This window comes from Sciurus vulgaris (assembly GCF_902686455.1).
Source record: "Sciurus vulgaris genome assembly, chromosome: 16".
NCBI lineage: Eukaryota > Metazoa > Chordata > Mammalia > Rodentia > Sciuridae > Sciurus > Sciurus vulgaris.
The window spans coordinates 52,454,581-52,480,407 of NC_136477.1; the positions used below are offsets into that span (position 1 = coordinate 52,454,581).

The following is a 25,827-nucleotide window of genomic DNA, read 5'->3' on the forward strand; positions in this document are numbered from 1 at the left end:
TCCGTGTTCCCTAGCACAGCCCATCTGTGCTGCCCATCTCCCCAATCTGAACATCCCTCCCAAGGGGCTGAATGTCACTTGTGGGGTTTTTCATTGCTATTCCAGGTGCCTAGGTGGCCCAACACAGGCAGAGCGGAGACTGGGGAAGGGAAGCTCAGCTTCTATCCCTGCAGCCCCCTCCTCTGACCAGCCCTGGCCCCAGACCAGCCCACCCTCTCCAGCAGTGGAAACTTGTACCTCAGCCCAGAAGAATGAACTTGCTGGCAGTAAATTGGCTGCCAGGACCAGCCAATCAGGCGCTCAGAGCACCTCACCCACCTCCAGGGACAAAGGGCGCTGCCAAAGACCTGTGCCCCAGACAGCAGGGTGGGAGCAGTAGAGAGAGGAAGAGAGAGAGGCAGAGAGAGTGGAAGGCGCTGGAGAGCCACCACGCTGGCTGCGGTCTATTTTGTCTCTTGGTTCCTCACCTGAGCAACCAGTGCACTGGAGCACACCTCTCAATTGGGCCTTGGTACTCTGCATTTTCTTACCTTCCTCTCCAACCCTGGTTCCCCCTTCCCCAGGTGGGCAGTGGCTCCTGAGAAATAGATTAACATGCCCCTGTCTTCTGGCTACTCTGGGGTTTAAATGCAGGTGTACCTGAAAGCTGAGTTGTTTCCTTCCTCTTCCTGGCTCTCCTGCCTAGTCCAAGACCAACCTTTAAGCCTGTTTTCTTCTAAGCCTGTGTTTTCTTCCCCCCTGTACTGGAGATTGAATCCATGGGTTTCTTTACTATCATGCCCCCAACTGCCTATTCCGTTCTTTTTTTTTTTTTTTTTTTTTTTTTTGGTACCAGGGATTGAACCCAGGGGCACTTAAACACTGAGCCACATCCCTGGCCTTTTTAAAAAAATTTTTATTTGGAGGCAGGGTCTTGCTAAATTGCTCCAGTCCTTATCAAGTTGCTGAGGCTGGCCTTGAACCTGCAATCCTCCTGCCTCAGCCTCTCAAGTCACTGTGTCCAGCTCCACCTACCCCTTTTGAAACAGCGTCTTAGTTAAGTTATCCTGGTTGGCCTCAAACTTCGATCCTCCTGCCTCAGTCTCCCGAATCACTGGGATTACAGGTATTTGCCACTGTACCTGGTTAAGCCTGCCTTCCTTCCTTCCTTCCTTTCCTTCCTTCCTCCCTCCCTCCCTCCCGTCCTTCTTTTTTTCTTTCTTTCTTTCTTTCTTTCTTTCTTTCTTTCTTTTTTTCTTTCTTTCTTTCTTTTTTTCTTTTTTTTCTTTTTTTTTTTAACCTTCTTGTGGTGCTGGGGATCAGATCCAGGGCCTTGAGCATATTGGGTAAGTGCTCTACCCCTGAGGTCTACACTTTTGCTCATGTCCTGGACCTGGCCTTCCATTTCTCTTCACTTCCAGACTGGCCTTCACTCTCCAGAGACAGACTCCTGCTGGACCCACCTCCTCCCATCACCCCACAGAGATATCCGGGGCTCCTGCAGCCACTCAGAAAAGCCTCTGCTTTAGGCTGGGGCTGCAGGGCCAGATGAAACCCACAAATACAAACACATTTCCATGAAGGCCCAGGGCTCTGCATCTGAAGCTAACAGTTCAGTTAACTTCTGGGACAGAGCTGCCAGAAGTGGAAGCAGGCTGCTACCAGTTTTCTGGGACAAACATGTCCCCACAGTCAGGTTGGTACCATTCAGTGTTTATTTAGACACACAAATAAAAGAACCTGATAGTTCAAACAGTTTGTGCTTTTTTTTTCCTCCTTCTGGTCATACACACACACACACACACACACACACACACACACACACACACATATTAAAAAGATCAGTTCATCGCCAGTCCCACATGCTTTCTCTCTACTGAGCAATATATACAGCCTATTATATATATGCATATATATAATATATATATTTTCAATAGATAACTACATTCAAGTAATGAAACACAGGGTTTACAATTTCCCTCTGAGGACAGAGGAAAAGCAAATTCACACACAGTTCACAGAGGAAGTACCATAAGAGCCCAGCCAGCAGGAGCCGAGCCCCTCTGGGGACGAAGGGGCAGCAGCAGAAGTCATGACAATCACACTGCTGCTTATCAGGGCCAGCAGCAGTTGCAGATGAGGGTGGGCTAGCCTGCTCTGCCCAGGGGGTTGGAGGGCCTGTCTGGGAGCCTCAGTTTTTCAGAAGGTACTCGAATCTGGGATTTACAAAGGAGAAGCCGGCGAATGCCGTCTGGTCCATGGAGTCAATGAGGTTCTTGTCACTGAAGGAGAGGCGCGGCTTCTCATTCAGGAACTCAGCGTCGAAGTTGCTGTAGTCTCCTGGGTACTTCTGTGAGCAGAGGGCAAGGGCTGGGTGAGTGGGACCTGAGGGGCTGAGGGCTCCCAAGTTTCCTCAAGGGCCTCAGCAGGTATCCAGGCCTGGGATCCCTGATGGGCTGGGTCAGGCCGGACCAGGGCAGTCTTTATTCAGAACAGGGGCCTCTCCCAGCAGCCTGAGAGCAGAGCCACCACAGGTGCATGGTGTTTCCCTAAGTGGATGAGGAAAGCAAGCAGGCAGGTCTGGGCCAGGATAAGGACAGGTGGACATCCTCCTCATTAGGGGTCCACATACTGGGTATACCCATGGGCCAGACAGCATTGGTTGATACTTGTTTTTGTGGGACCCAGAAGCTAAAAATGGGTTTTAAATTTTTTTAGTTGTGGATGAACCTTTAATTAATTAATTAATTTATTTATTTATATGCAGTGCTGAGAATTGACCCCAGTGCCTCACCCATGCTAGGCAGCCACTCTACTGCCAAGCTATGACCCTAGCCGCGATTTTACATTAAGTGCTTGGGAAAAAAAAAGGGGGGGGGGGAATGTTTCATTTTGTGAAAATAAAATTCAAATTTCAGCACCCATAAAGTAAGTTCTATGTGTGTGCAGCTATAGTCATTTGTTGACATCCTGTCTATGGCTACTTTGAGTCTGTCTGGCCTACAAAGTTCAACCTATTTACAATCAAGCTCTTTATAGGAAAAGTTGACAGATTCCCCATCCCTGAGAATATGAGATGACAGTAAAGAGGTCTCAGCTGGTGGTCCTCAGTCCAAACTGAACTTGAAGGTACTTTCATTTGGGGGTAGCACTGGGTTTTGTTTTTCTTCTTTTTATTTTTTTATGGTGCTGGGGATGGACCATAGGACCTTGTACTTGAAAGGTAAGCACTCTACCACTGAGCTACATCTCCAGCCCCTAGCACTGGCTTTTTCATAGAATTTGACCTAATATTTTCAAAGTGGACAATGCAACATAAAAATCCAAATTTCGGCCCTGTACAAATGCTTGTAATCCCAACAGCTTTAGAGGCTGAGGCAGGAGATCTCGAGCTCAAAGCCAGTCTCAGCAACTTAGCAAGACTCTAAGCAACTCAGCGAGACCTTGTTCCTAAATAAAATATTTTAGAAAGGGCTGGGGATGTGGCTCAGTGGTAAAGCACCACGGGGTTCAACCCCTGGTACAAAAATGAATAAATAAATAGATAAATTAAAAAATACAGATTTCTGGCTTCTCTTGAAAACTGGCAGATTAGTGCAGCCCTGGGTCCACTTCCTGTGTTGTCTTTTTTGTGGGGTGAGGTTACTGAGGATTCAACTCAGGGGTGCTCTACCACTGAGCTATATCCTTAGTCATTTTTATTTATTTTTTTTTATTTCAAGACAAGGTCTCGCGCTAAGTTGTTTAGGGTCTCCCCTAAGTTCCTGAGACTGGCCTTGAACTTGAGATCCTCCTGCCTCAGCCTCCCAAGTTGCTCGGATCACAGGTGTGTACAACCAAGCCCAGCTTCTTATGTCATCTTATTTATTCTGCACCAGTCCTGAGAGGTAGATTGCTACCATCTCACTTGCTGATAAGGCTCAGAAAAATTAGGGCCTTCCCACGTGGCAGAGACTAGTGGGACAAAAATTGAAACCAGATCTTTATTTTTATTTATCTAGCAGGCAAGAGTGCTTTACCGCTGAGCTACACCCCCGGTCTGGCCACCTTTTTTTTTTTTTGCGGTGCTGGGGGATCGAACCCAGGACCTTGTGCTTGCAAGGCAAGCACTCTATCAACTGAGCTGTATCCCCAAGACCTGGCAGGGCCACTCTTGATGCTGGGAGCCCCTTGGACAGCAAGCTCACCATCTCCCACTGGCAGGTGCTGCTTATCATCACACCTGCCTTATGTTTCTCCGTGTAGAGGAAGAAATCAATCTTAGCAGCGAGAGCCCAAAAGAAGGCTGTGTGCCTTCCTTAGAGCTGCACCAGCCTGTTAGCTCTCTGCCCAGCTCAGGAGGCCTCTGAGTTTGAGATCCCTGTTACAGGAAGTGCCCTACAGCCTCAAAGCATAGATGTAGGACATGCGATACAGGATGCCCGGTGGGAACAGGGGGTCCTGGCGGAGAGGGAAAGCAAGAGAAAAAAAGAGTGGGACCCGTGATCATAGAAGGGCCATGGAGTCCCAACTTCTAAGAGGCCCCAACCTGCCTCTGCTGTCATGTCGATCCCTGGAGGCCTCTGTAGACTGTGGGCCTGGTGCAAACCATCCCCCACTCCACCTTGATGCCTCCCAGCTGGCCTCCTCTCCCTAGATCTGCTCACATACCACTTTTTTTTAGGGCACCACTCAGTTCACCCCATTTCCTGTACCCAGAGCTCCTCTGACAGATCCTCCCAATAACAACTGATCATATATGGCCAGTGACATCTATCATACTCTTATGTCACAGATTATCATCAGTGTGCAAGTTTCTTATATGTCTCACGTGGGTTCCTCCAGCTCTGAGACTGTCTCCCACATCGTGGTGCAACGCAAGCCTGCACCCAGCAGGACTTAGCGTTTCTAAAATTGACTGGAAAATGGACTGGATGGGTGCATGGACAGAGGAAGTGAAGGCTTACTTTGATTCTCAAAGTACAGTCCCCTGCTCACAGCAAATGCTAAAAAATATTTGTTAAAAGGTAGTGGGAGAAGGGCTGGGGATACAGTTCAGTTGGTAGAGTGTTTGCCTTGCAAGCACAAGGCCCTGGGTTCAATCCCCAGCACCACCACCAAAAAAAAAAGGTAGTGGGAGAGAGGTGGGGTGGGGGTGGGGGAAGGAAAGATATACACAAATGGTATGAGTCTACTTGGTGTACGACCAGAGAAACGATAGTTGTACCCCATTTGTGTACAAAGAATTAAAATTAAAAAATAAATAAGTAAAACAACACATAGTTATGAAAAAAAAAAAGGTAGCGGGACCCACAGTCCCCAATGTCTGTTGAATGACTGAACAAGCAAAGGGGATGAGGACAGAAGTGCAGAGGCTGTGGCTGAGTGTGCCAGGGGAGATCAGGGAAGCAGGTTTGCTGGAAGAAGGGAGAAGAGGAGAGTGTGTTGAATCATGCAGGAGAGAGGCAGGGCAAAGGAGGAGGGGCCCATCCAGCTAGGGACAGAATCAACATACCACTTTGGGCTTGAAGGGTGGCTCCACCTTCCTTTTCTCCAGCAGAGTCCAGTTGATGGTCTTGAAGAAGGGGTGGATTCTGATGTTTCCTGTCATTCCCAGCCTCTTGGGTGGGTCCCTTTCAAATAACTGCAACCCAGCAGGGGCCCTGGTTAGTACTCTTGGGAAAATGGAATATTAGCAAATTGCCAGCAGGCCCAGGAGTGCCAAGGTGGGCCTGGCCCAGCACAGTGGTGAAGCCCAGAGAACTCTGGTATGGAGGGAGGCCACTCCAGCCTGATGTGCTCCCAGGTGCCTGAGACAATAGGCCCTGGTCTGGAGCATCGAGGACTCTGCTGGTGGGTCTTGTGAGTAAAAGCAGTCATTTATTGACTGTTGGTATCCTAGGTTTCTGTTTACTTCCCAACAACTCTGTGAGGCAGGTTCTCTCAACCCATTTTGCAGATAAGGAGACAGAATCAGAGAGGGAGGTTAAGTGACCCTCCCATGGTCACCAGCTAGGCATAAGCAGAGCCAGGGTTTGGCCTTAGGTCTGTATGTATCCTGACCCTGAGCCCATAGTCACCATGCCAGGATGATTCCATGCATGGGACTCAGACAGGAGCTCCTGGGAACCTGGTGAGAGAGCAAGACCCCCAATATGGAACAGCGAGGTTGCTGTTCCAGAGCCAGGAAGCTGCTGTCTTCCTATAGCCCAGTGTCCAGCAGGCCCAGCTCAGCCCCCACCTTCTCCAGGATATCCTTGGACTCCTTGGTGATCCAACGGGGATAATGTGGTGTGTCCAAACGTATGGACTCGAAGAGTTCATCTTCATCATCACCATGGAAGGGGGACTGACCAATCAGCATTTCGTAGAGGAGGACCCCAAAGGACCACCAGTCCACAGAGAATGTGTACTTCAGGCCCTGCAGGATCTGGGGGGAAGCAGTGGTCAGAGGCAGGGTGGCAGTACTGACAGGACCCCTGAGCATGTGCCTGGCTAGGCCCCTTCCCCCACAGGAGCCTTCCCGGGCCCCACCCTGCTGAGGCAAGGTATCTGGTTGGGGGCTGAGAAGTGTCCTCTCACCTCAGGGGCGATGTAGTCAGGGGTGCCACAGAAAGTGCTGGCTAGGTTCTCCCCAAATATGTTCTCTTTGCACATCCCAAAGTCAGCAATCTTGATGTGGCCGTATCGGTCTAGCATCACATTGTCCAGCTTGAGGTCCCTGAGGAGAGAGGACAGGACAGTGTGTCATCAGAGGCCCATTCCTCTCTCCCCAAGACTTCCCACAATGGGCCTATTTTGGGCCCAATAAGTCCAGGACTTTCCCAAAGAGTATAAAAGAATGAGGAAGCAAATGGGAAGCGAAAATGAAAAGAGATGCTTAAAACCCAGTGCTCCCTATAAGCCACCTACTGTGCGCTAAATGCTGAACATACGACATCCAACTCCCTGGAGCCCACAGAGAGGCTCAAAAGAGGTGATTATCACATGTGCTGGGTTATCTAGCTGGCAACAGATGCGAACCCCAGCTTAGGAACCACATCATTTTTATATTATTAGTTCTCTGAGTAGCTAATTGATGTACAAGGAAATAAACACTTGAAACAACAGTTCAAAGTTTATCTTCCATTAAGTTCCACCTCTCTCACTGGAGCAATTCTAGGCATGAACAAGAGCGTTGCAATGTGCACCTAACCCCCACCTTTTCAAACCTGAATGCTGGGCTGGGGTCGTGTGGCTCAGTGGTGGAGCGCTTGCCTAGCATGTAGGAAGTACTGGGTTCGATTCTCAGCACCATAGATAAATAAATAAACAAAAGGTATTATGTCCGTTTAAAATTAAAAATAAAATAAAACCTGAATGCTACTATTTGAAACACACAGTCCCATGGGCTGGTTTTCTACTTGACAACATAGCTAGGCATTATCCCACATCAGTGTACACAGCATGGCCTCTGCCTTTTCTTTCTTTCTTTCTTTTTTTTTTGGTAATGGGGATTGAACCCAGGGACCTTAACCACGAGCCACATCCCCAGCCCTTTTTTGTATTTTATTTAGAGACAGGGTCTCACTGAGTTGCTCAGGGCCTTGCTAAGTTGCTGAGGCTGGCTTTGAACTCGTGATCCTCCTAGCCTCTACTTTTTCAAGGGACATATAGAGCATTCTATCATAGGATGGGACCGTAATTGATTGCAATAGAGTTTACAGAACCAGTCCCTATTGGTGGAAGCTTAGATTGCTTGAATGGGCTCCAGTGCGAGGCTGATGGGTATAAGAAGGGGAGACACTGTGTCTGTCAATGGCACTAAGGACAGGCAGGGAGTTCCCAGGTCCTGGAGCTGTGTCAGCTTCAGCTGAGGGGCCACAAGAACTTGAGCACTGGAGTCGGGGGTTTAGGCAAACACCCAGTTAAAGGCGGGCTCCACGCAGCAATGAAACTGTGGCTGGGCCAGGCCTCTTTGAAGCAAGGATATGCCACCCCTCCCAGGACCCCCCCACGGCCCCACTCCTGCACCTGTAAATGATCCCTTTGTTGTGTAGAAACTGCAGTCCACAGATTATCTCAGCTGCATAAAACCTAGGCAAGAGAGACAATGTTCTAGGATTCTTGCCTACCAGTCCGCCTCTCCTTGGGCCCTGGCTCCCACCCTCAGGGGCAGGAAATGCCGCAAATAACTCATGGACGACCTGGACCTGATCAAGCACATCTTGTATCAGGCAAACGAGGGCTGGCAGCCCAAGCAGAAAATTTTGAAGGGAAAGTTCCAAATAAGCCAATTCTGTCACAGAGTACGATGCATACAGAAATACATATGTGCACATATATGCATATAGTAAGTTTGGGGGTCTTGCAAATGGGGAAAGGATCATCGTTTTAGTCTAGGGACCACACGCCAGGGTCGAGAGTTGGGCAGGACCACTATCTATGAGGCTGCTCTGGCTGAAGCCCAAGGAGGGGATGGGACCTGGCATGTCTGTGCTGTTCCCTCGGCCAGAACTCACTCCACGCCCAGGGCTTCCCACATGGTGCGGATAGCCCAGGCCACCCCCAGTTTCCAGCTCCAGCTCGAGTCTGGCTGGCTTCTCCAGGGAGAGGGAAGCAGGAAGGAAGGGCAAACTGGCAGTGCCCTCAGAGCCAATGTCCCTCCCACCACATAGGACCCCCCACGTACGTGGCCCGGTAGAGTTCAAAGCGACCTTTGTCCTGGATGTGATACATCAGATCTCCCCCGCTGAGGAACTCCATCACAAAGAACAGGTGGTCCTGGGTGGGGCAGGGTGGTAAGCAGAGGCAGAAGGACAGCTAGAAAGGTCCCTTGTTGAGGACCCTGGGGCCAAGCCCCAGCAGGAAGCAGAGGGGACAGGCTCTGGACTGAGGGGGACAACTCAGCCCTGGGAGGTGTGGGCAGGGAAGACATGGCCCTGCCTTAAGGGATTTAGGAGGAAGGTGAGGCCTTGCCTCGGGGAGCCTAAGGGCGCTGTGACAGGTGGGAGGCCAGGCACCTTGGTCTGGAAGGTGCAGAAGAGGTGGGTGAGGAAGGGATTCTCCCAGGCGAGCGCCAGCACTCGCTTCTCCACCATGGTGCACTCCACGTCGTCATCGATCAGAACCACGTCCTTCTTGAGGGCCTTGATGGCAAAGAACTGTCCTTTGCCCTTCAGTTCTGCAAGCAGCACCTGCCCAGGGTTGGGTGGGGTGGGATAATGAGCAAGACAGAACCAAGCAAGGGCCACCCATAGATGCCCAGCTTCTGTGGCCCGACTAGAAAGAAGCAAGGGTACTTTGGGAGGCATGCGGCCCTGGGCTCCTGAGCCCATGTGCCTTGGGATGCCCAAGGACTTACCTTCCCAAAGCTGCCTTTGCCCAGGATCTTGTGGAAGGTAAAGTTGTCGATGTGGCACCTGGAGCTGCCCTCCCAGATTTTGCCATACGTCTCACTGTTGTCTGCTTGAGAGATGGTGCCTGTAAGATCTGGGTCTGGAACATTCTCCTTCCCTGGGGTCCAGGGTGGGCTGAATAAGGAACCTTGGAAAGGAAGAGGCCTGGCTCCCCAATAGGCTGCACCTTTTTCTAGAACTCACTCGGTAATGGGAGGGAGGACAGACCCGATGCCTTTCCCTGTTGTAAGGAGGGAACTTTACTGGGGGGATTGGGCTCAGTTTCACCTGGGGCATCGTCCCCAGAGACTTCTGGCTTCTTCTCGAAACCCTGGTACACCCCAACATGCTCCGCAGATTCTGAGTCCTGCCTCCTGGAGGATCTCTGGGGAGGGGGCAGAAGCAGGGGGCCAAACAGTCAGAACACTCAGAACTCCCAGCCCAGAGATAGGACTCAATCCTACCTCCCCCTCACCACCAGGGAAGACAGCAGAGGCAGGGCCCTGAACATCCCCAGTGGTGTGCACATGCACGTGTATGTCTCCCCATCCCTCTCCCTCTCTCTCCCAGCAGCACAAGAAAGCCTTGGGGGTCAGGAAGGCACTGATTCTAAATAGAAGCTTTGTATATCGAACCCCACCTTCCTAACAGTCACCAATACATTTTACTTGTGATAATTGAAATTTTTTTTTATTGATTTTAGAATTTTACTTTATCCCTTGATCCCTTGAGCTAAACACACACACACACACACACACACACACACACACATACACAGTCTGTGTTCCAACTCTGAAGCTCCCCAGATTCACCCTCAGGTTAAAAACTGCTTCAATAACTGATTGATTGATTGATTCATTCATTCATTCATTTTCACTCCCTTCCTGTCTAGAGATTGAACCCAGGGGCACTTTACCACTGAGCCACATCCCCAGACCTTTAAGTTGCTTAAGGCCTCGCTAAGTTGCTGAGGCTGGCTTCAAATTTGTGATCCTCTTGCCTCAGCCTCCTGAGCAGCTGGGATTACAGGCGTGCACAATTGCGCCGGGCTCTGCTGCCTAAATTCTTGAATCAGATCTTCAGAAGAGATTCACTGACCTCTGAGGTTCCTGAGGATCACTGCCGATTCTGACTACCCTCAACCTCCTGCCCTGTGTCCAGGGTTCCAGAGTCCCATAGTGCCTGCTCACCTGGCTGACTTGGTTCAAGGCTTCAGCTAAGAGCTTCTGGTTGATGCCACAGAGGTTGGCCACCTTCTCCCGGCATTTATGGTGCACGTTCATGCCACAGTCTGGGGTGAAGGAGAAGCAGAGTCATCAGTTTTGGGTGCTCAATCAAGGGTAGGAAGTGGGTAGAGGAGGAAGCAAGAGAAAGGACTTTGGTGGGATCTGCTAGGTTTCCTGCCTTTAGGAGGAAAAATATCTGTGGCCATCATGAACATTTCATATATTTCATGATTTAAGAACAAAATACAGAAAAAGCAGAGGATAGACAAATACTCTACCACTGAGCTACATCCCCAGGAATGGACCTAATTCTAAATGCTTTCAAGATTGTCTGGGATGGCTGAGATGAACCGCTTTTACTCCCTCTAGTTTCTACTCTGTAAGTGAAGCTTGGGGTGAGTGGAGGTCTGGGGAGCACGTTTGGTCACTGAGTGTCTGCTAGTGCGTGGCATACCTTGGCTAAACACCTTCTGGCCACTTGACTGTCTCAGAGAGTCTCTAGGTCTTATTCCTCCTGCCTGTACCCCACTCCCCAGCCCACAGAAGTAGAGCCATCTGTCTGGTGTGCACAAACAAATAGCAGTGCCAGTCAGGCCAGTGGGGAGGGGCCGCTGAGGCTCACCCGTGTGAAATCCCCAAATGAGGTGTAGAGAGATGAGATTCCTTTGACCTTAAGGTTCCATCTCTGGGTAAGGGGGTGAAGGCAGCCCAGCTACCTCAGGTTCACAGGGTCCAGGAGGGCAGCACGTGCAGCCGGGTGGTACGCACCTTCACACTTCAATCCCTGCTTCACCAGCCCCCACAGCAGGCTGCCACAGTGGTCACAGAAGGTGGGGCTCATGTAGTTGTTGACCTTGAACCGGTGTGGCATATCGATGTTGAAGCGTTCTTTCTGGAACTGCAGGGAAGATAGCATCACTGTTGACCTGCCAGCTCCAGCCCCTTCCTCAATGTGAGCTCTCTCCCAAGCCCGTGCATTCCAGGATGCCCACAAGGGTTCCACTGGGGGCTGGGAAATCAGAAGCCCAAGGAACCAAAGCAGAGGGCAAGGAAAGACTAAGAAAAATGGAGAGGCAGGGTAAATCCCATAGGGAGGGGCAGGGAGCACCCGGATCCCTCCCACCCAACAAAACCCCCCAACCCCCGCCCGCCCCGGGCCCAGCTCACTATGGTGTCCCGGCTGTTGGCGGCAGTGCCGGTGCACCGGCCGATGATCTTGTCAATACATTTCTTGTGGATGGCAGCATTGCATTCTTGAAGAGGCACAGGCCCAGGGGGAGGAGGGGAAGGCACCAGGCCGGACAGTCGTGAGCTGGCGCCTGGTGGCCTGGTCCAACCCTCTACACAAAGCCAGCCTTCTCCCTGACCTCCCACACCCTCACCCCACATAGGCCTGGGCCCGACGCTCCATTTCTCCCTCCTCCCACCAGCCCTCAAAGGAAGGGCCTGGGTGGGGCAGAGGAGACAGGTCAATCTGCAGAAGCTAGGGAAGGCTCATGGTCCTGGCAGGCAGGGAGGTGGGAAGAACTAAGGGGGGACAAACGGGGTGGCGGAGGGGAGGCGGGCAGGAGTGTCTTTTCCCTCTTCTATGTCCAAGAACAGCAAACTATTCCTAAGCATGCACTCTCTCGTGTGCACTGAGGCACACCTCAACATAAACACATCTGTACACACATACGAATCATGTGCAACCGTGACGATGGACTTATACAAATGTTTACCCTGAGCCAGGCACTTAAAATACAGTTTTACGTATTTTACCCCACTGGGTCTTCACACTGACTCTATTAGCTCCAATTTGTGGATAAGGAAGCTAAGGTCAAGCAACTTGCCTGAAGTCCTACAGCTAGCAGTAGATCAGGCTATGCTCATAACACACTGCAGAGCTCAATGCACACAAGGAAAGATGTGCTCATACCTGTGCACCAGAGACACCCATACCCACAGGGGGCCCTGTGGCCAGGGAGCACAAGCAAAGGTCTCATAGCCACCCTTCTGAGGGAAGGGCCCTGAGGTGTGATCTCACCTGATTTTTGTGTAATACTGGACCGCAGCCTGTTTCAGTCTACTAACCTGATGTCCCAAGCACAGAGCAGGGAAGGGATGCACAGGACTGGCTTTGGTGAGCTGCAGCAAGCCAGCCCTGGAGCTCACTGAACATGGCTCTTGCAGCTGCACACACGCTATGATGGGAAAGTGTGGCATGCACACACTCACTGACGCAGAGCCCTTGTCCAGACACACCATCTGGACCTGGGGACCCAGGTACTGGCACATGCAAGCACACTCCCTCATGCACAAACTGGGCTGTTGAGGGTACTTACGCCTGCATTTGTAGCCTTGCTTGTTGAGGCCCCTGAAAGGCAAACCAGCAGGATGAGTGCAGGGGGCTCTGGGGTTGGGCCCCCCAATGCTGCACCACTCCTGGCAGGTACCCAGCCCTCACCAAACAAAGTCCTTGCACACAGAACAGAAGGTGGGCTGCCTAAAGAAGGTGGCGATGAACTCGTGGTTCTTGATGTAGTGGATTTTGGCCTGTTTGATGGCTCCACGGCGGTTCATAGTTGGGAACTTGGCCTCGTCCTCACCACGCATAGACTGCTTGCAATCTGGGAGTCACAGAGTGGTGAAGTCAGCCCAAGTGTCCAGGAGGGGCAGCACCCCTGCAGCCCCAGGTTGATCCCAGAAAGGCCACTGAGGGGGCTGTTTCCCTAAACCTTCGTGCTGGCTCTGGCCTCTGTCCTGCAGGTGACCGGTCCCTTAGCCCAGGTGGATGGATGTCTTACCTCCGTCCTCCAAGAAATACTGTACAGACATCAACACCTTGGCCTGGGGCTGCAGGTCCAGCTGTGGGGGTGAGAGGAGGGGACATTAAGGTCACTGAGGCTGGGTCTGGGCCAGATCAGACTCTCAGAACCCAGCCCCATGACTGGGGTTCCTTGGCCTCCCTGAGGCCAAGGGAGCCCCCTAAAGCCTAGTGAGACACCTGTCTCTCAGTGTGGGCAGGGCCCCACCCCAAGCCCCGCCCTACCCTGTGCCCAGGGTATTATTACATTTGGGGAAGTGAAAGGATCCAGCCCACACCCAGCCAGGCCACAGGGCCTAGGAACAGAGTGGGAAAGGAAACTCCCCACCCTCACCCGCTGCTGCCCCCAGCAAGGAGCTTAGAATGGAGGCTTCCTACCCCACGTGCCTTGTAGAGACACAGACACACTCAGCCTACCACACCCACGCTGGTTCTCTCTCTCTGGACTGGAGAGTCTGGAGGACAGGAACTGAGCCTCTATTTCCTTACCTCCCCCAGACCCAGACCTGGTAAGGAACACATCCTTTCCTGGGGGAGTGGGGAGAACACAGAGCCAGGGGCCCCTCTGTCCCTGCCTTGACTGGCCAAGGTCAGTACAGACGCTGTGTCAGTCTCTCTCCCATCTCCCCCCTCCACAAAGAGTTCTTTATTTTTTATTTTTTAATTTTTTTCCGAGGTGCCAGGGACTTGAACCCGGGTTGGTGCGCATGGGACACGTGCACTCTACAAGATGAGCTATTCGCTCCTCTCTCCCATCTTGACCCCTTCATCTCACACTGGACGCTGATCACCCTCCAGTGGTCACGAGGCCTTTCTGATGGAGACAACTGAGCTATGGGAGTCCATGTGTAACCCAGGGGGGTTTCTTCCCGCACCGGTACCCAGAACACCGGCACAGCTGCACGCGGCCACATGACCACAGGCCTGCACCGAGTCCCAGTTTCGGCAGGTGAGTGAACAGGGCCCTCAGCCTTCCTCTTGTCCTACCTCCTTCCTGCTACAGATCATGAGGATACCCACCCCCACCATGCCTGACTAGGTCTAGTATATCTGCAAGGATTCCAAAAAGAACGGGAACAATGGGTGCCTCTGAGAAGGAGCCTGGTGACCTGGTTTGGGGGCAGGTACACACCGTTTCATCGAGTTTGAAATGTGCATATTCTGCCTTTTCAAAATTAAAAGGGAAAAAAATAGTCACAGCAATGAAGATGACTGCCTTTAGTACCCAGGGTGTGTCAGGTCCTTGACATCCATAAGCTCTTGACAATGGGATGCTCGGTTTACCTAACAACAGACCCTGAGGAAAGAACTTGAAGCAGCTCCTCCTTTTACAGAAGTGGAAAGAGAGGCTCAGAGAAGCTGGGGACCTGGCAAATCAGAGCCAGGACTAACACCTGGGCTGTACTGGCAGGTAGGCCCCCGAAGCCACACTCCCTGGGCCCTGGCACACACAAGCCCCTCACCCAGAACTCAGCCTTGCCGTTGTTCTTCTTGCAGCGTTCGGCCAGCACTGACACACCCACGGTCACCTCCGACATTGGGTCCTCAGCGGCCCGCATCAGCACAATCTGGATGACGCGGCCCTCGTAGATGTGGGCATCAAACGTTGACTTCCACTCGGGATACATGGTTGGCTTCTTCTGCACCAGCGTCTTCCCTCGCTCTGCGACAGGGTCAGGCAGGTAAGGTCAGCAAGGACCCCTCTGTCCCACCCTCCCCAGTCTTCACCCTGATAAAACCTGCCTGCCTCTCCTGTTCCCAGGATCTGCTCTGGCTCCTTAGAATGCCCCAGAACACTGAACTGCCCCCAGTAGGTTCCACCTCTAGGGCTTTGCTCTTGCTGTTCCCTCTCCCGTGACCATTTGCTCCGGCTTCACTCAAGTGTCCCTTTCCCTCAGACATTCATTCAGTGAACACCTGCTGAGAGCTGCCCAATGCCAGCCACGGCACAGGAGGTGAGGAACATGCAGAAAGAAAGGTCAGACCTGGGGCCTGTGCTCCTGGAGTCCCAGTCCAGGGCAGAGACACAAACTAACACATTCCTCGAGTAACCACTAAGTCACAGCTGTGAGGAAATTAAAGAAGGCAAGGCCAATGGTTTTAAACCCATCCATGGTCAAGTGGCCTGACCCAGCCTAAGGCCAGGGAAGGCTTCCTGGAGGAAGGGACAGTCAGCTGGAACCCGAGAGGTGAGCAGAAGCACACAGGAGTGGTGGGAAGTGCGACTCCTCCTCCAGGAAGTCCTCCTGACCCCAGGTCATGGTAGGGCCCTCTCTGGCTTTCCTCTCCACAGGACTCATTGCCTGGTGACATGTCCAGCTCCCCACCTGACTGTGAACCCCATGAGGGCAGGACCTGGATGGTCCTGGAGCATGATGGTATCCTCAGTGCCCAGCATAGACCTGGCACAGATGAACACATGGAAATTGTTAGATGGATCAACCAATAAAGCCAGAAACTCCAAGGCTTGGTGGGGCCCAGTTTAGCCAGGCTTTGAGACCCTGCGGCCTCGGCTCTCCTGCCTCCACCACTGGGCAGGGAGACAAGAACGAGTAAGAGAAGGATCCCTTAGAGGTTCCGTGGAACAAGTAAGGCCCCTGGCTCCTCCTGCTGAGCCCCGCCAGGGTCCGGGCTTCAGCCCTACCTGTGCTGAGAGCCTCCTTCATCTTCACGGCACAAAAGGGCTGGTTAGCATCATCCTCAGCCTGCAGGGAGCCCAGCTCATAGGAGTTGAAGGCGATGCGCAGGAACGGTGCCATGGCGGGGCCTAAGGCAGGGTTGGACGTAGAGGGCTGACGAAGCCAGGCAGCACTGGGGACGGCCACAGGATACACTCAGGTACCTACTCCCCTCCGCGCTCCCACTCCATTGGATTTGGTCCACAGGGTGTGAAAAATGCACTAGTCCTAGTTGCCCGTGGTAAAAACTGGGATGTGTTATGTGTCTGAACATGAGGCATCCCTGGTAAAACCGGAAGATGTGCCACTGGGTCAACTGGACAACAGCCTCTGGAAGGCTGCTTCTTTGTCAATCTACACCAGGCCAGGGGCGCTGGTCTTCGCTGCTCTCCAAAACCTGCACCTTGGAGGCATTTGAGTCTATGTTGGGGGTCACTCAGTCAGTGCCTCTGCAGCAGCCAGTTGCTGGGCACTGCCCCCACCCGTCAGGGACCTTGTACATGCTGGGCTCCTGCACCTCCGTGCCAGCAGTTGCCCGGCAAGAGGGCCAAGACAGCACCTCCACTCACCATCCCCCCAAGCAGCCCTTCTTGGCTCTGATTTTGCTCATAACTACCCAGGCAGACGAGCAGGGCCAAGTGAGCACCCCCACACTGAAAACTGAAACTCTGAGGTTGAGCCACAACTGAAAGCTGGGGTTCTACTAATTTAGCACCTACTTTGTTCCAAGACTAGGGCAGTCAGAGGTTATTCCCACATCAGTGTACTTGACCCTTCTGAACTTGCCCCCTTGGTGTCACGTGCCTCCTGCTGCCTACACTTTCAAAATGAATTTTTTTCCCTCAAATGTAAAACTGTATTTTAATTTTTTTTTTTTTTTTTTGTTCCAGGGGTTGAACCAAGGGCTGTTTAACCACTGAGCCACTTCCCCAGGTCTTTTTTATATTTTATTTAGAGACAGGGTCTCACTGAGTTGCTTGGGCCTCGCTAAGTTCCTGAGGCTCAAGATCCTCCTGCCTCAGCCTCCTAAGCAGCTGGGCTTACAGGCATGTGCCACAGTTCCCTGCTGTCTTTTAATATTGACTGTAATGCTGAATGTGCTAGCTTCCACATTGCCCCTCCTTTGCTATTCCTCAAGTTAAGGGTCACTACAGAAGGTTGTCCCCCTGGGTCGCCATCTGTGGAGGACATTCATGTGGAAGACCACATGTACACACGCATTCTCCTATATGGACCCTGGCTCCTGGCCCAGGCCCCATGTCAGGGTGCTCCATGACCATGAATGAATGCTCATTCATGTTCAGTCCGGCCTGAACGTCACCTACATACACATGCACATACACAATAGCTGCCTGGCTCCTGAATAGCTCCCTCCAGCTCCTGCACAAGGCAGCCAGAGTAGTGGCCAGGTCTGCTAGGAGCTCCCAGCCCAGATGAGCTCACAGGAAACACTGACCTCAGCCTGCAGCCCAACCCAATGGGCCCGGCCAGTCCTCTGGGGCCAGCTGCCAGAGCAAAGAGAAGAAACCTGGTGAGGCAGATTCCACCACATCCCCTGCTCTGACTCCTACTCAGTGGGAATCAGAGTAGGTGTGCAAGCTCATGCCTAAGCCAAGCCCTCAAAGCCTCTGGCCTGAGAGTGCTGGGTCCCAGGCCAGCTGCCTATGACCTCTTGGCAGGCAGGGAGGGTGAGCCAGCAGTGGCTTGCTATGGGTCCATCCCATGGCTGGAGCACATGTGAGCATGTGTGTGTTGGTGGACATGAGTGTACCGGTGGGTGTGATGGGTCTGCAGCCATGGAAATGCATGTGCATGGGAGTGGTTGGCACACGGTAGGAGTCATTAGTGGTAAGAGTGAAAAGAAGCTGCACGGGCCTGGTCTTGAGCGTGTGTCCCAAATCGCCAAGCAAAAAGGGTAGCCTTCCTCTGGGCTGCTTTGCCTGCTCTGGGGTCCAAGGTATCCAGCATCCAGATGAATGTCGCCTGGGGTCTCAGGTGATAAGCAAGGCCCCCACACAGTACACACTTGCCACAGGCCTGCATCTATACACCCACAGCTGGACCCCAGCAGACACGGCTCAGCCTTGCCTCCCAAGAGGACCCAGCTGGGACAGTGAGCAGCTATCTGAGTGCCTCAGAGAATGAGAGAGGGCTGAGTGACAGGTAGGCAGAGAAAAAGAAGGAGTAAGTGAGATGCAGGGGCCTGGGCTCCTGGAAGACGGGCTGAGGGCTAACCAGGTAGAAAAATCATGGCTAGGCTGACTAGGTGTAACACCCCAACATCAATGCTGCCTTGGTTGCAGGACTGTGTGGGTCCCCCCATCTTCCAGATGGGGAACAATCCCTTAGTTCAGAGTCGTCATGCTGATGGGAACTCCAGTAGGATGAGGATCAACACCAACAGACAGGCCTCAGAGAGGGGTCACATCAATATCACCACCTTGCCCTTGGAGCATCCATCCCTGACCCATGCACCTCCCTTTCCAGGCTACAGAATGCACTCGTATCACCCACTGATGGCCACTGATGGCCTCTGCCTGCCCACCAGCCAGGGCAGACAGTCCTGATTCCGACCCCACTTCTCGACAGGGAAACCAAGTCTGTGAAAACATTCGGTAACTCTTCCTGGGGCGCCAGGCACTCGGCACACCTGATAGTCAGCTCCTCCTCCCCACCACCTCCCCCTGAGGCCTGGACCTGAGGGCCTGCAGGCTCCATGGCTTCCCTTGCCCCAGCTTGGCCAGCAGGAACTATGCTACCCAGGACTCTATGGAGGAGAGAGGGTGTCAGGGAGGGTGAGGCAGGGCCAGGACTTGGCCCCCTGCCCTGTTCTGTGGGCTGCCCTTCAGTCCTGCCCTCCTGCTCACACTCAGAGCAGCTGCTGCTCACAGAAGCCACTGGAGGGAAACCACAACCACAGCGGGCCCCGGCCCCAGTCCCAAAACCGTGTAGCTAGGCCACAGTGCCACAAGCACAGGGGACCCATGGTCTTGGTGGGCTGCCATGGGGCTTCCTAGTAGTAACCTTAGCCCCAACTTTCTAGGACTAAAACCAAGTCAAAGCCCTGGCCCAGTATTCCCAACCCCTCAGCCCTCAATTAGACTCTCCAGACCCCAGGAAGGAGACAGACACCATGAACTGGCATCTGCTTCTATTACTGTGTCATCCTGCGTGAGGCCCAAGGCCTCTTTGGGCCACAGGTGCCCCGCTGCACAACGAAGCATGAATTACCCACCTACCTTGTAGCGTCTGAGCTGTGATGGGAAGGTAAGGGGTGACGGCAGCAGCACAGAAGCAAGGTGTGCCCACTATTTATAGCCCCCATGCAAATAGGCCCAGGCCCACAGGCCCAAAAAAAGGCCACCCGCTCAGCCCCAGACTCCTCACTGCCCTGCAGGGCCAGAGGCGTGGCAGGAGCTGGACCCCACACAGTGTCACAGCCTCTCCCCACTGTGTGGGCTCCTAGCCTCTGATCTAGCTTGTCCCGCCCACATCAGGGGCAGCCCTGTGAAGCACAGAGCACTGGATTCAAGCATCAGTCTAGCCATGTGTAATTCCAGTGGCTCAGGAGGCTCAGGTAGGAAGATCCAGAGTTCAAAGCCAATTTAGCAAGACCCTGTCTCAAAATAAAACATAAAAGGGAGCTGGGCGTGGAGGCACATACCAGTAATCCCAGAAGCTCAGGAGATGAGGTGGGAGGATTGCAAGTTCAAACCCAGTCTCAGCAACTTTGTGAGGCCCTAAGCAACTCAGTGAGACCCTCTCTCAAAAAAAAAAAAAAAAAAAAAAAAAAGGTGGGGGCTGGGAATGACTTAGTGGTTAAGCACCCCTAGATTTACTCCTTGGTACCAAAAAATAAAATACAATAAAATGAACTGGGGATGTGGCACTGTGGTTAAGCATCCCTGGGTTCAATTCCTGATACCAAAAATTAAAAATTAAAAAAGAAGTGTCAGTCTAGGTGTGAATCTCAGCTCCACACTTCTAGGAAGGGTTGTCCTTTTTGGAGGCTGACAGTGTACTGGATTAGCCTTGTAACTGCATTAGCTCACTTTATTCCCAGGTAGCTCCAGGAGGGGAGTATTTTACAGATGAAGAAATCAAGGCTCAGAAAAGCTAAGTGGCTTGGCCAAGGTAACACAACCAGTAGATGATAAAAACGTTTGAACCCGGGTCTGCCTGATGTTGCAGCTCATGTTCTTTCCAGTATGCCATGGTGGGAAGAAGAGATGAAGGGAGAGAAGAGGATAGAGGTGGAGAAAGATAAATATGCCACAAATAGCACATACAAAGACAGAGAAAAAAAAAAAAAAAAAAAGACAGAGAAAATGGAGGTAAGGGTCTAGGACCCTCCATTCAACCTTCCTGTCTATGCCTCCCTATCCTTCATCCCTGGGTCTCCAGTTGCCATAACTTGGAGAGTTAACCCTGCTCCCCACTCTGCCCTACAGTAGCAGCCTTGAGGTGAGGTAAGGAAAGGCAATGACCACACCAGGCCAAAGTAGGCAATTTGCCTCCTCCAACACAAATAGAAACCTGTTTCTAGCCAGTTCAAGGCAGTGGGCAAGGCCAGCCTCAAAGTCACCAGAGTGACCATGCTGTGGGTAGATCCCAGCAGACCAGTATGTGGGCTACATTTCCACACATGCACCAGCAAAGAAGCTGGGGTTCCAACAGGAACCGGAATGCATTTTCTGACTTTTCTAATTGCGTGTAACATGTTTGAAACAACTTTGTCAAAGATAAAAAATAAAACTCACCAAGTCAAACACCTTCTGAGACCAATATACTCATCTCCTCCATTGTACAGAGGGAAACTATAGCCAAGGTCCTGCACTGAGGATCCCCTAGATCCCAGATCCAGCTTAGTCCCCTCCCTGCCGGCCCTTCCCTGGTCCAGTTCCGCTTCACAGGGCACAAGATGGCGCATCCTGAACAGAGGAGTAAACGGGTTGGACATGGAGAAGAGGTATCTTGGACCAGCTATCGGGAGAGTGTGTATGAACAAGCTCATGAGAGAGATCAGCTGCAGCCTCTCGTGGGTTGAACAGACCTCTGGGGAGCAGGGGATGCCCCATGCCACCTCATGCAGCCCTCTCCCACCTACATTTACCTAACCTTGGACCTGCCCCTGCCTCCTGTGCATGGAGGGTACCACTGCCTGCCTAAGCAAGACTGATGGCAGGTGACAGCACAGTGGGGCCCTCCAAGAGGTGCAGCCCTACCTGACATGTAGGCATTGATGGAAGAATAAAGACAGGAAGAGCAGTCGAAGGCCTGGTCAGGGTGGGGGAGGGGATACACAGTGAGAGGCAATATGACCAGCGGGCAAGAGCAGAGCGGGCCCTGGCAGCTGGGAAAGGGCAAGGGGGCGGGCTCAGCAGAACAGCCTGGCCTTCCCAGACAGAACCAAATCAAGGCCACGGGGTTTCACAACCCAGGAAGTGGGCTCAGCAAGAGGAACAGGAGGTGGGGGAGGGAAGGGCTAGAAAGTCCCTTCCAAAGACCCTCCATTGGAAACCATGTCCCAGCCACCATGTGCCCAGTCCTGTCCTGAGACAGAACCACAGCTGAGGGCAGGGTTGTGGCTCAATGGTAGAGAGCTTGCCTAGCATGTGTGAGTCTCAGGGTTCAATCCTCAGCACCACATAAAAAAATAAAATGAAGTTAAAAAAAGAACCACAGCTGAGCTCTGAATTCATGGCTAAGTCCCAGAGCAGGGGCTGCTCCCCATCCCTATTTCTCCCAGAACTGGCTCTTCGCCCCCTGGCCAGGGCTCCTCCTCCACCTTCCTTCACCCCGCACAGACCAACCACTGCCCAAGAACTCTCCTCCTGGGACTCCCCAGGGCTCTGCTATTCCTCATTGCTCTCCTTCCCTGGCACCCCCTCCCAGCTGTCACCACCCTGGTCCCTCCCCCCAGCCAGTCTTCCCACAGGGTGGAACCCCCTTGGTTCCCATTGCCCTGGACCTCAGCCCAGACCTCAGCCTGGCATTCAGGGCTCTGTCCTCCTCTCTACCTCAGCTGCCAATCTGGCTACTCTGTGCCTCCCTTTCAAGCCCGTATGGACTTGCATGAGCATCTCCACAGTCGGAAGACCTTCCTGAGTCAGGTATCCTTCTAGGCAGTTTAAAAGGCCAGCCTGGGGATCCTCCACGACTCCTCAGGACACCAGCTGCTGCTGTTTCCCTGCTGCTGACCTGGGCAGGGATCCGTGGTTATTTGTGTCTGAGGACCGGGGTTTGCGGTCTAGGGGTGTCTCTGCCTCCAGTTCAGCACCCTCATCCCTGGTTACAGAGTTGACTCTGGAGACATTTCAAAATTCCACTGGCAGGCCCAGTCCAGCCCATCAGAATTCAGCAGGGATCAGAGGTGGGGCTGGGTGGCACAAGGGCACCTTTTACAATTGCAAAGGTGTCATGCTATTATAAGAATCCAATGAAAGCCAGGGATCCTCTTCCCAGGAAAACACACGCGAAAGATGACATGATTCTGCACATGACAGGGTGAGGGCCAGAGGTCCAAGCTCCACATCACTCTCAGTCCATGGTGGGCATCACAATGACAGACATACCAGCCTAGTGAGGAACATCACATAAATAAGTGACTACAGAGCAGGATGGCACCATGCCTTGCTCAGGCAGTAAGAGTAGCAAGTGAGGGGGCGGGATAGAATAAGGATGTTGGTGAGTATTCCATCGCAGGGAAAGCAGGGGTGTTACAGCCCACCCATCCAGAAGGTTTGGAAGGATCAGAGGGGCAGGAGTAAGGATGCTGGTTGTCAATTGGTTCAAACCACCTGGGCGAGTACAGGTTAAATAGGACTCCTCATGAACACAGCCACACCAGGCACAGGCCTGAAGCTTCCCAATTGGCCCTGTGATTGGGGAGCCCTGGGTTCATTCAGAGGGAGGACTCCAGGTACCCTTGAGGGAGGAACAAAAGCCCCTTCATGGCAGGAGCCAGAGTCAGCTCCTTAGGAGACAAGGGGGCCTCTGTGAGACGCTGGGCGTGGGGGATATCTAGATTCCTCCAAGAATAACTACACACATGTGCACACACGGACACACCCATGGAACCAAACATACAGTTACGAATGGGGAGTCTCTCTTGAAGTTGGACACACATGCACACGTTTGTAGCCACAGGTACATATGACAACTCACACACACACACACACACACACACACACACACACACACACAGAACCACCCCCCCCACACACACAGTTTTCTTGAATGTCAACATACATCCCGGCCCACAAAGACCACACCCAGCCAAACAGGATCCATGTGCATAAGCCATAACACACATGCTGGAGGACAGGCACACTCTGGGCAGACACAGAGATGAATATATGAGCTTGGAAGGACCCCATACGCCGGACTAGAATCTGGCACCTAAATACAGCTGTTCCTACTATAGTCCCCCTGGGATACAATGGCTGGGGATGGGAAGGGCAACTGGGAATCAGGCCAGGCTGGGCCTCCTCACTGAAGGAGGTCCAGAGCAAAGTCCAAAGTGTGTAAAAGAAAGGGGTGGGTGGGTCAGGTACAACCCTGTGCAGGCCTGCCCACCTAGCCTGCAGGGCCCTGAAGGAAAGTCAGTTGAGGCTGAGGCTGGTGGTCACAGGTGGCAGTCACAGGCCTGGTATATAGGAACAGGGGGAGGGCTGGAACCTCTGCAGGTGGGGACAGCCCACACATGACCTTGGTAAGCTCTAGGCTTACCATGCAGAAAATGACAGAGAGGTTAAGCAATTCAACAAAGCCACAAAGCCAATGGGGTAGACCCAGAGGGAGGGGGAGAGAGACTCCAGTTCCAGTGCTCAAATGGCCCGTCTGGCTTGCAGTATGGCAAGGGGATGTGTCCGCAGGTAGGATCAGCTCCACTAGGTAGTCCCAAGCCTACTCTTCTCCCCCACAGAGGGTTCCCAGGATGTTCCTGATTATTTGCACAAAACAATCGTTTTGTGTTTAAAAGAAGGCAAGGTGACAGCCTTTTGGTGTCTGTCAGTCCCTCTGAAGTAGGTAGAGACCAGATAATGCTTCCCACTTCAGGGACCTCAAGAAAGCTGGGAAAGGCAGGACCATTCCATGTAGTAGGCCATTTTTCAGAGGGCAGAGGGCAGAGGGCAGAGGAGCTGGTGAGTGGGCTGGACAGGCCTAGTTCAGATACAGTGCTCTGAGAACATGGCCAAGTCTTGGGCAGGTGTGCCAAGCATTGGGCCTGGCACGAGAGAGAGCGCCAACACACAGAAACCATCACGTGGTCCTTATCACCACTGTCATCCTCATACCCTGCCTGTCTCTGCCCATCTCCATCTATCCTTGGTAACCCCAAATTTCCTTAGATCAATGGGAAGAAGAGGTTCTCTTCAGCTACCAGTCATGGGAGGCCCTGGCCTGCTGTTCTGGGAAGGCTCTGTGGTGGGCTAAGGTAGCCTGAATCCCCAGGCAGAGCATAGGACTCAGCTTTCCTGTCTTGACAATGGAGACCCCTAAGTTTTCTCCAGTCCCGATACTGGAGGGCCAACCCCAAGATCCTCCTCTCACACCCCCACCTTGGCCCTGAAGCCTACACCACGCCAACATCTGATCCGACCTTGGCTTTGGTGACTGGCTGCTCGGCTGCTCCTGTTTACCCAACACAGCCATAGACATGATCCAAAGCTTCCGGGGCTGTTGTGAAAACAGCAGCTCAGCCACCACAAGACTGCACTCCTGGCGCCTGGGCAGGGACCTTCGATGAACAGCAGTCCCAGCAAGGTCCCTCAAACTTGCCCACCAATGGCTTGCGGAGCCCTCTCCGCCCCAACCCAGGCTTTAGATTCTCAGGTCTCCACCTTTAGCCCAGACCCTTCTGCACTCCAGGCTGTGGCCCCACCTGCCTCCCCAACCTCACCACGTGAAGGATTCTAAAAGTGCTCAAATCTGCCCACAAGCAGCCCACTGGTGTTCCCCTTCCAAGTGCTTCTCATCTGTTAGGGGCGCCCACGCTCAGGCAGCTGTCAGGCCAGACACCTGGGGCCAGTTTTCCTCCTTCGGGGCCTCCCCACACAGCTTGCAACTGTGTCTGCCTCTGCAGCAATGATCAAGACCTCCTTTCCTCTGCCTCCTGCCACATCCTGGCCACCACTGCCATCTCCAGGCGTGGCACCTGCCTGCCCACAGCTCTACCTCCTCTACTTTGGCCGCTCCGATCCCTCTGCTCCAGCCTCCAAACAGGACTTTTAAGACTTCTAAGAGTACAGTAGACCTGTCACCCCTGCCTAAGCTCCCAGAGTTTCCTACTGCTCCTTGGGTAAGCTCAGGCTCCTCCCGGCACCCACCTGATCTGCGGTCCTTACCTCCCTGACCCTCTCGGTAGCTGCCCTCCCCTCATTCCAGTGTCCCAGCCACAATGACCCCTTTCAGTTCTCTGATCAGACAAGTTCCTTCCTGCTGAGGAGGCTCTACGCTTGCTATTCTGTCTTCCTGTCTCCCTATGCCTCACGGTGCTTCCCACAGTGGCATCTTCCCGTCATTCAGTTCTCATAAGGATACTCCCTGATTTACCTATTTCACAGACAAGGCAGTGAAGACCCACAGCCGTCCAGCACCTGGCTCCAGGGCACAAAGCCAGAAATATTAAACCAGGAACTGTCTGATGCTTGTAGAGGTCCTTTTCCCAAGTCTGCAGGCTTCCCTCCCTCATACTAATGGTCTAGCTCTGCACTGATCTCCAACTCTCCAGCCTTCTGGGCCCTGCCAGCTACACACCATCATTACCTCTTCAACAC

At 52.8% G+C, this 25,827-nt stretch overlaps 1 protein-coding gene across 5 annotated transcripts; it reads right to left on the reverse strand.

Moving 5' to 3' along the window:
* Positions 1–1,775: 1,775 nt before the first annotated feature.
* Positions 1,776–16,963, reverse strand: PRKCD (protein kinase C delta). Of its 5 annotated transcripts, none has more exons than XM_079115721.1 (17): positions 16,012–16,963; positions 14,831–15,030; positions 13,348–13,408; positions 13,008–13,170; positions 12,886–12,917; positions 11,729–11,814; positions 11,330–11,459; positions 10,526–10,626; positions 9,540–9,720; positions 9,302–9,453; positions 8,961–9,134; positions 8,630–8,721; positions 7,972–8,034; positions 6,541–6,679; positions 6,200–6,388; positions 5,474–5,602; positions 1,776–2,329 (listed from the first exon to the last, which is right to left on the reverse strand). In XM_079115721.1, exons 1-17 carry the CDS (start codon positions 16,124–16,126, stop codon positions 2,171–2,173), a joined length of 2,166 nt encoding a protein of 721 aa, XP_078971847.1. In that variant the 5' UTR covers positions 16,127–16,963; the 3' UTR covers positions 1,776–2,170. The 5 variants fall into 5 exon arrangements, with proteins under 5 accessions (XP_078971847.1, XP_078971848.1, XP_078971850.1 ...); XM_079115722.1 differs by having other exon boundaries at positions 9,302–9,402; positions 16,012–16,955; XM_079115724.1 differs by having other exon boundaries at positions 9,302–9,405; positions 9,624–9,720; positions 16,012–16,951.
* Positions 16,964–25,827: the final 8,864 nt, after the last annotated feature.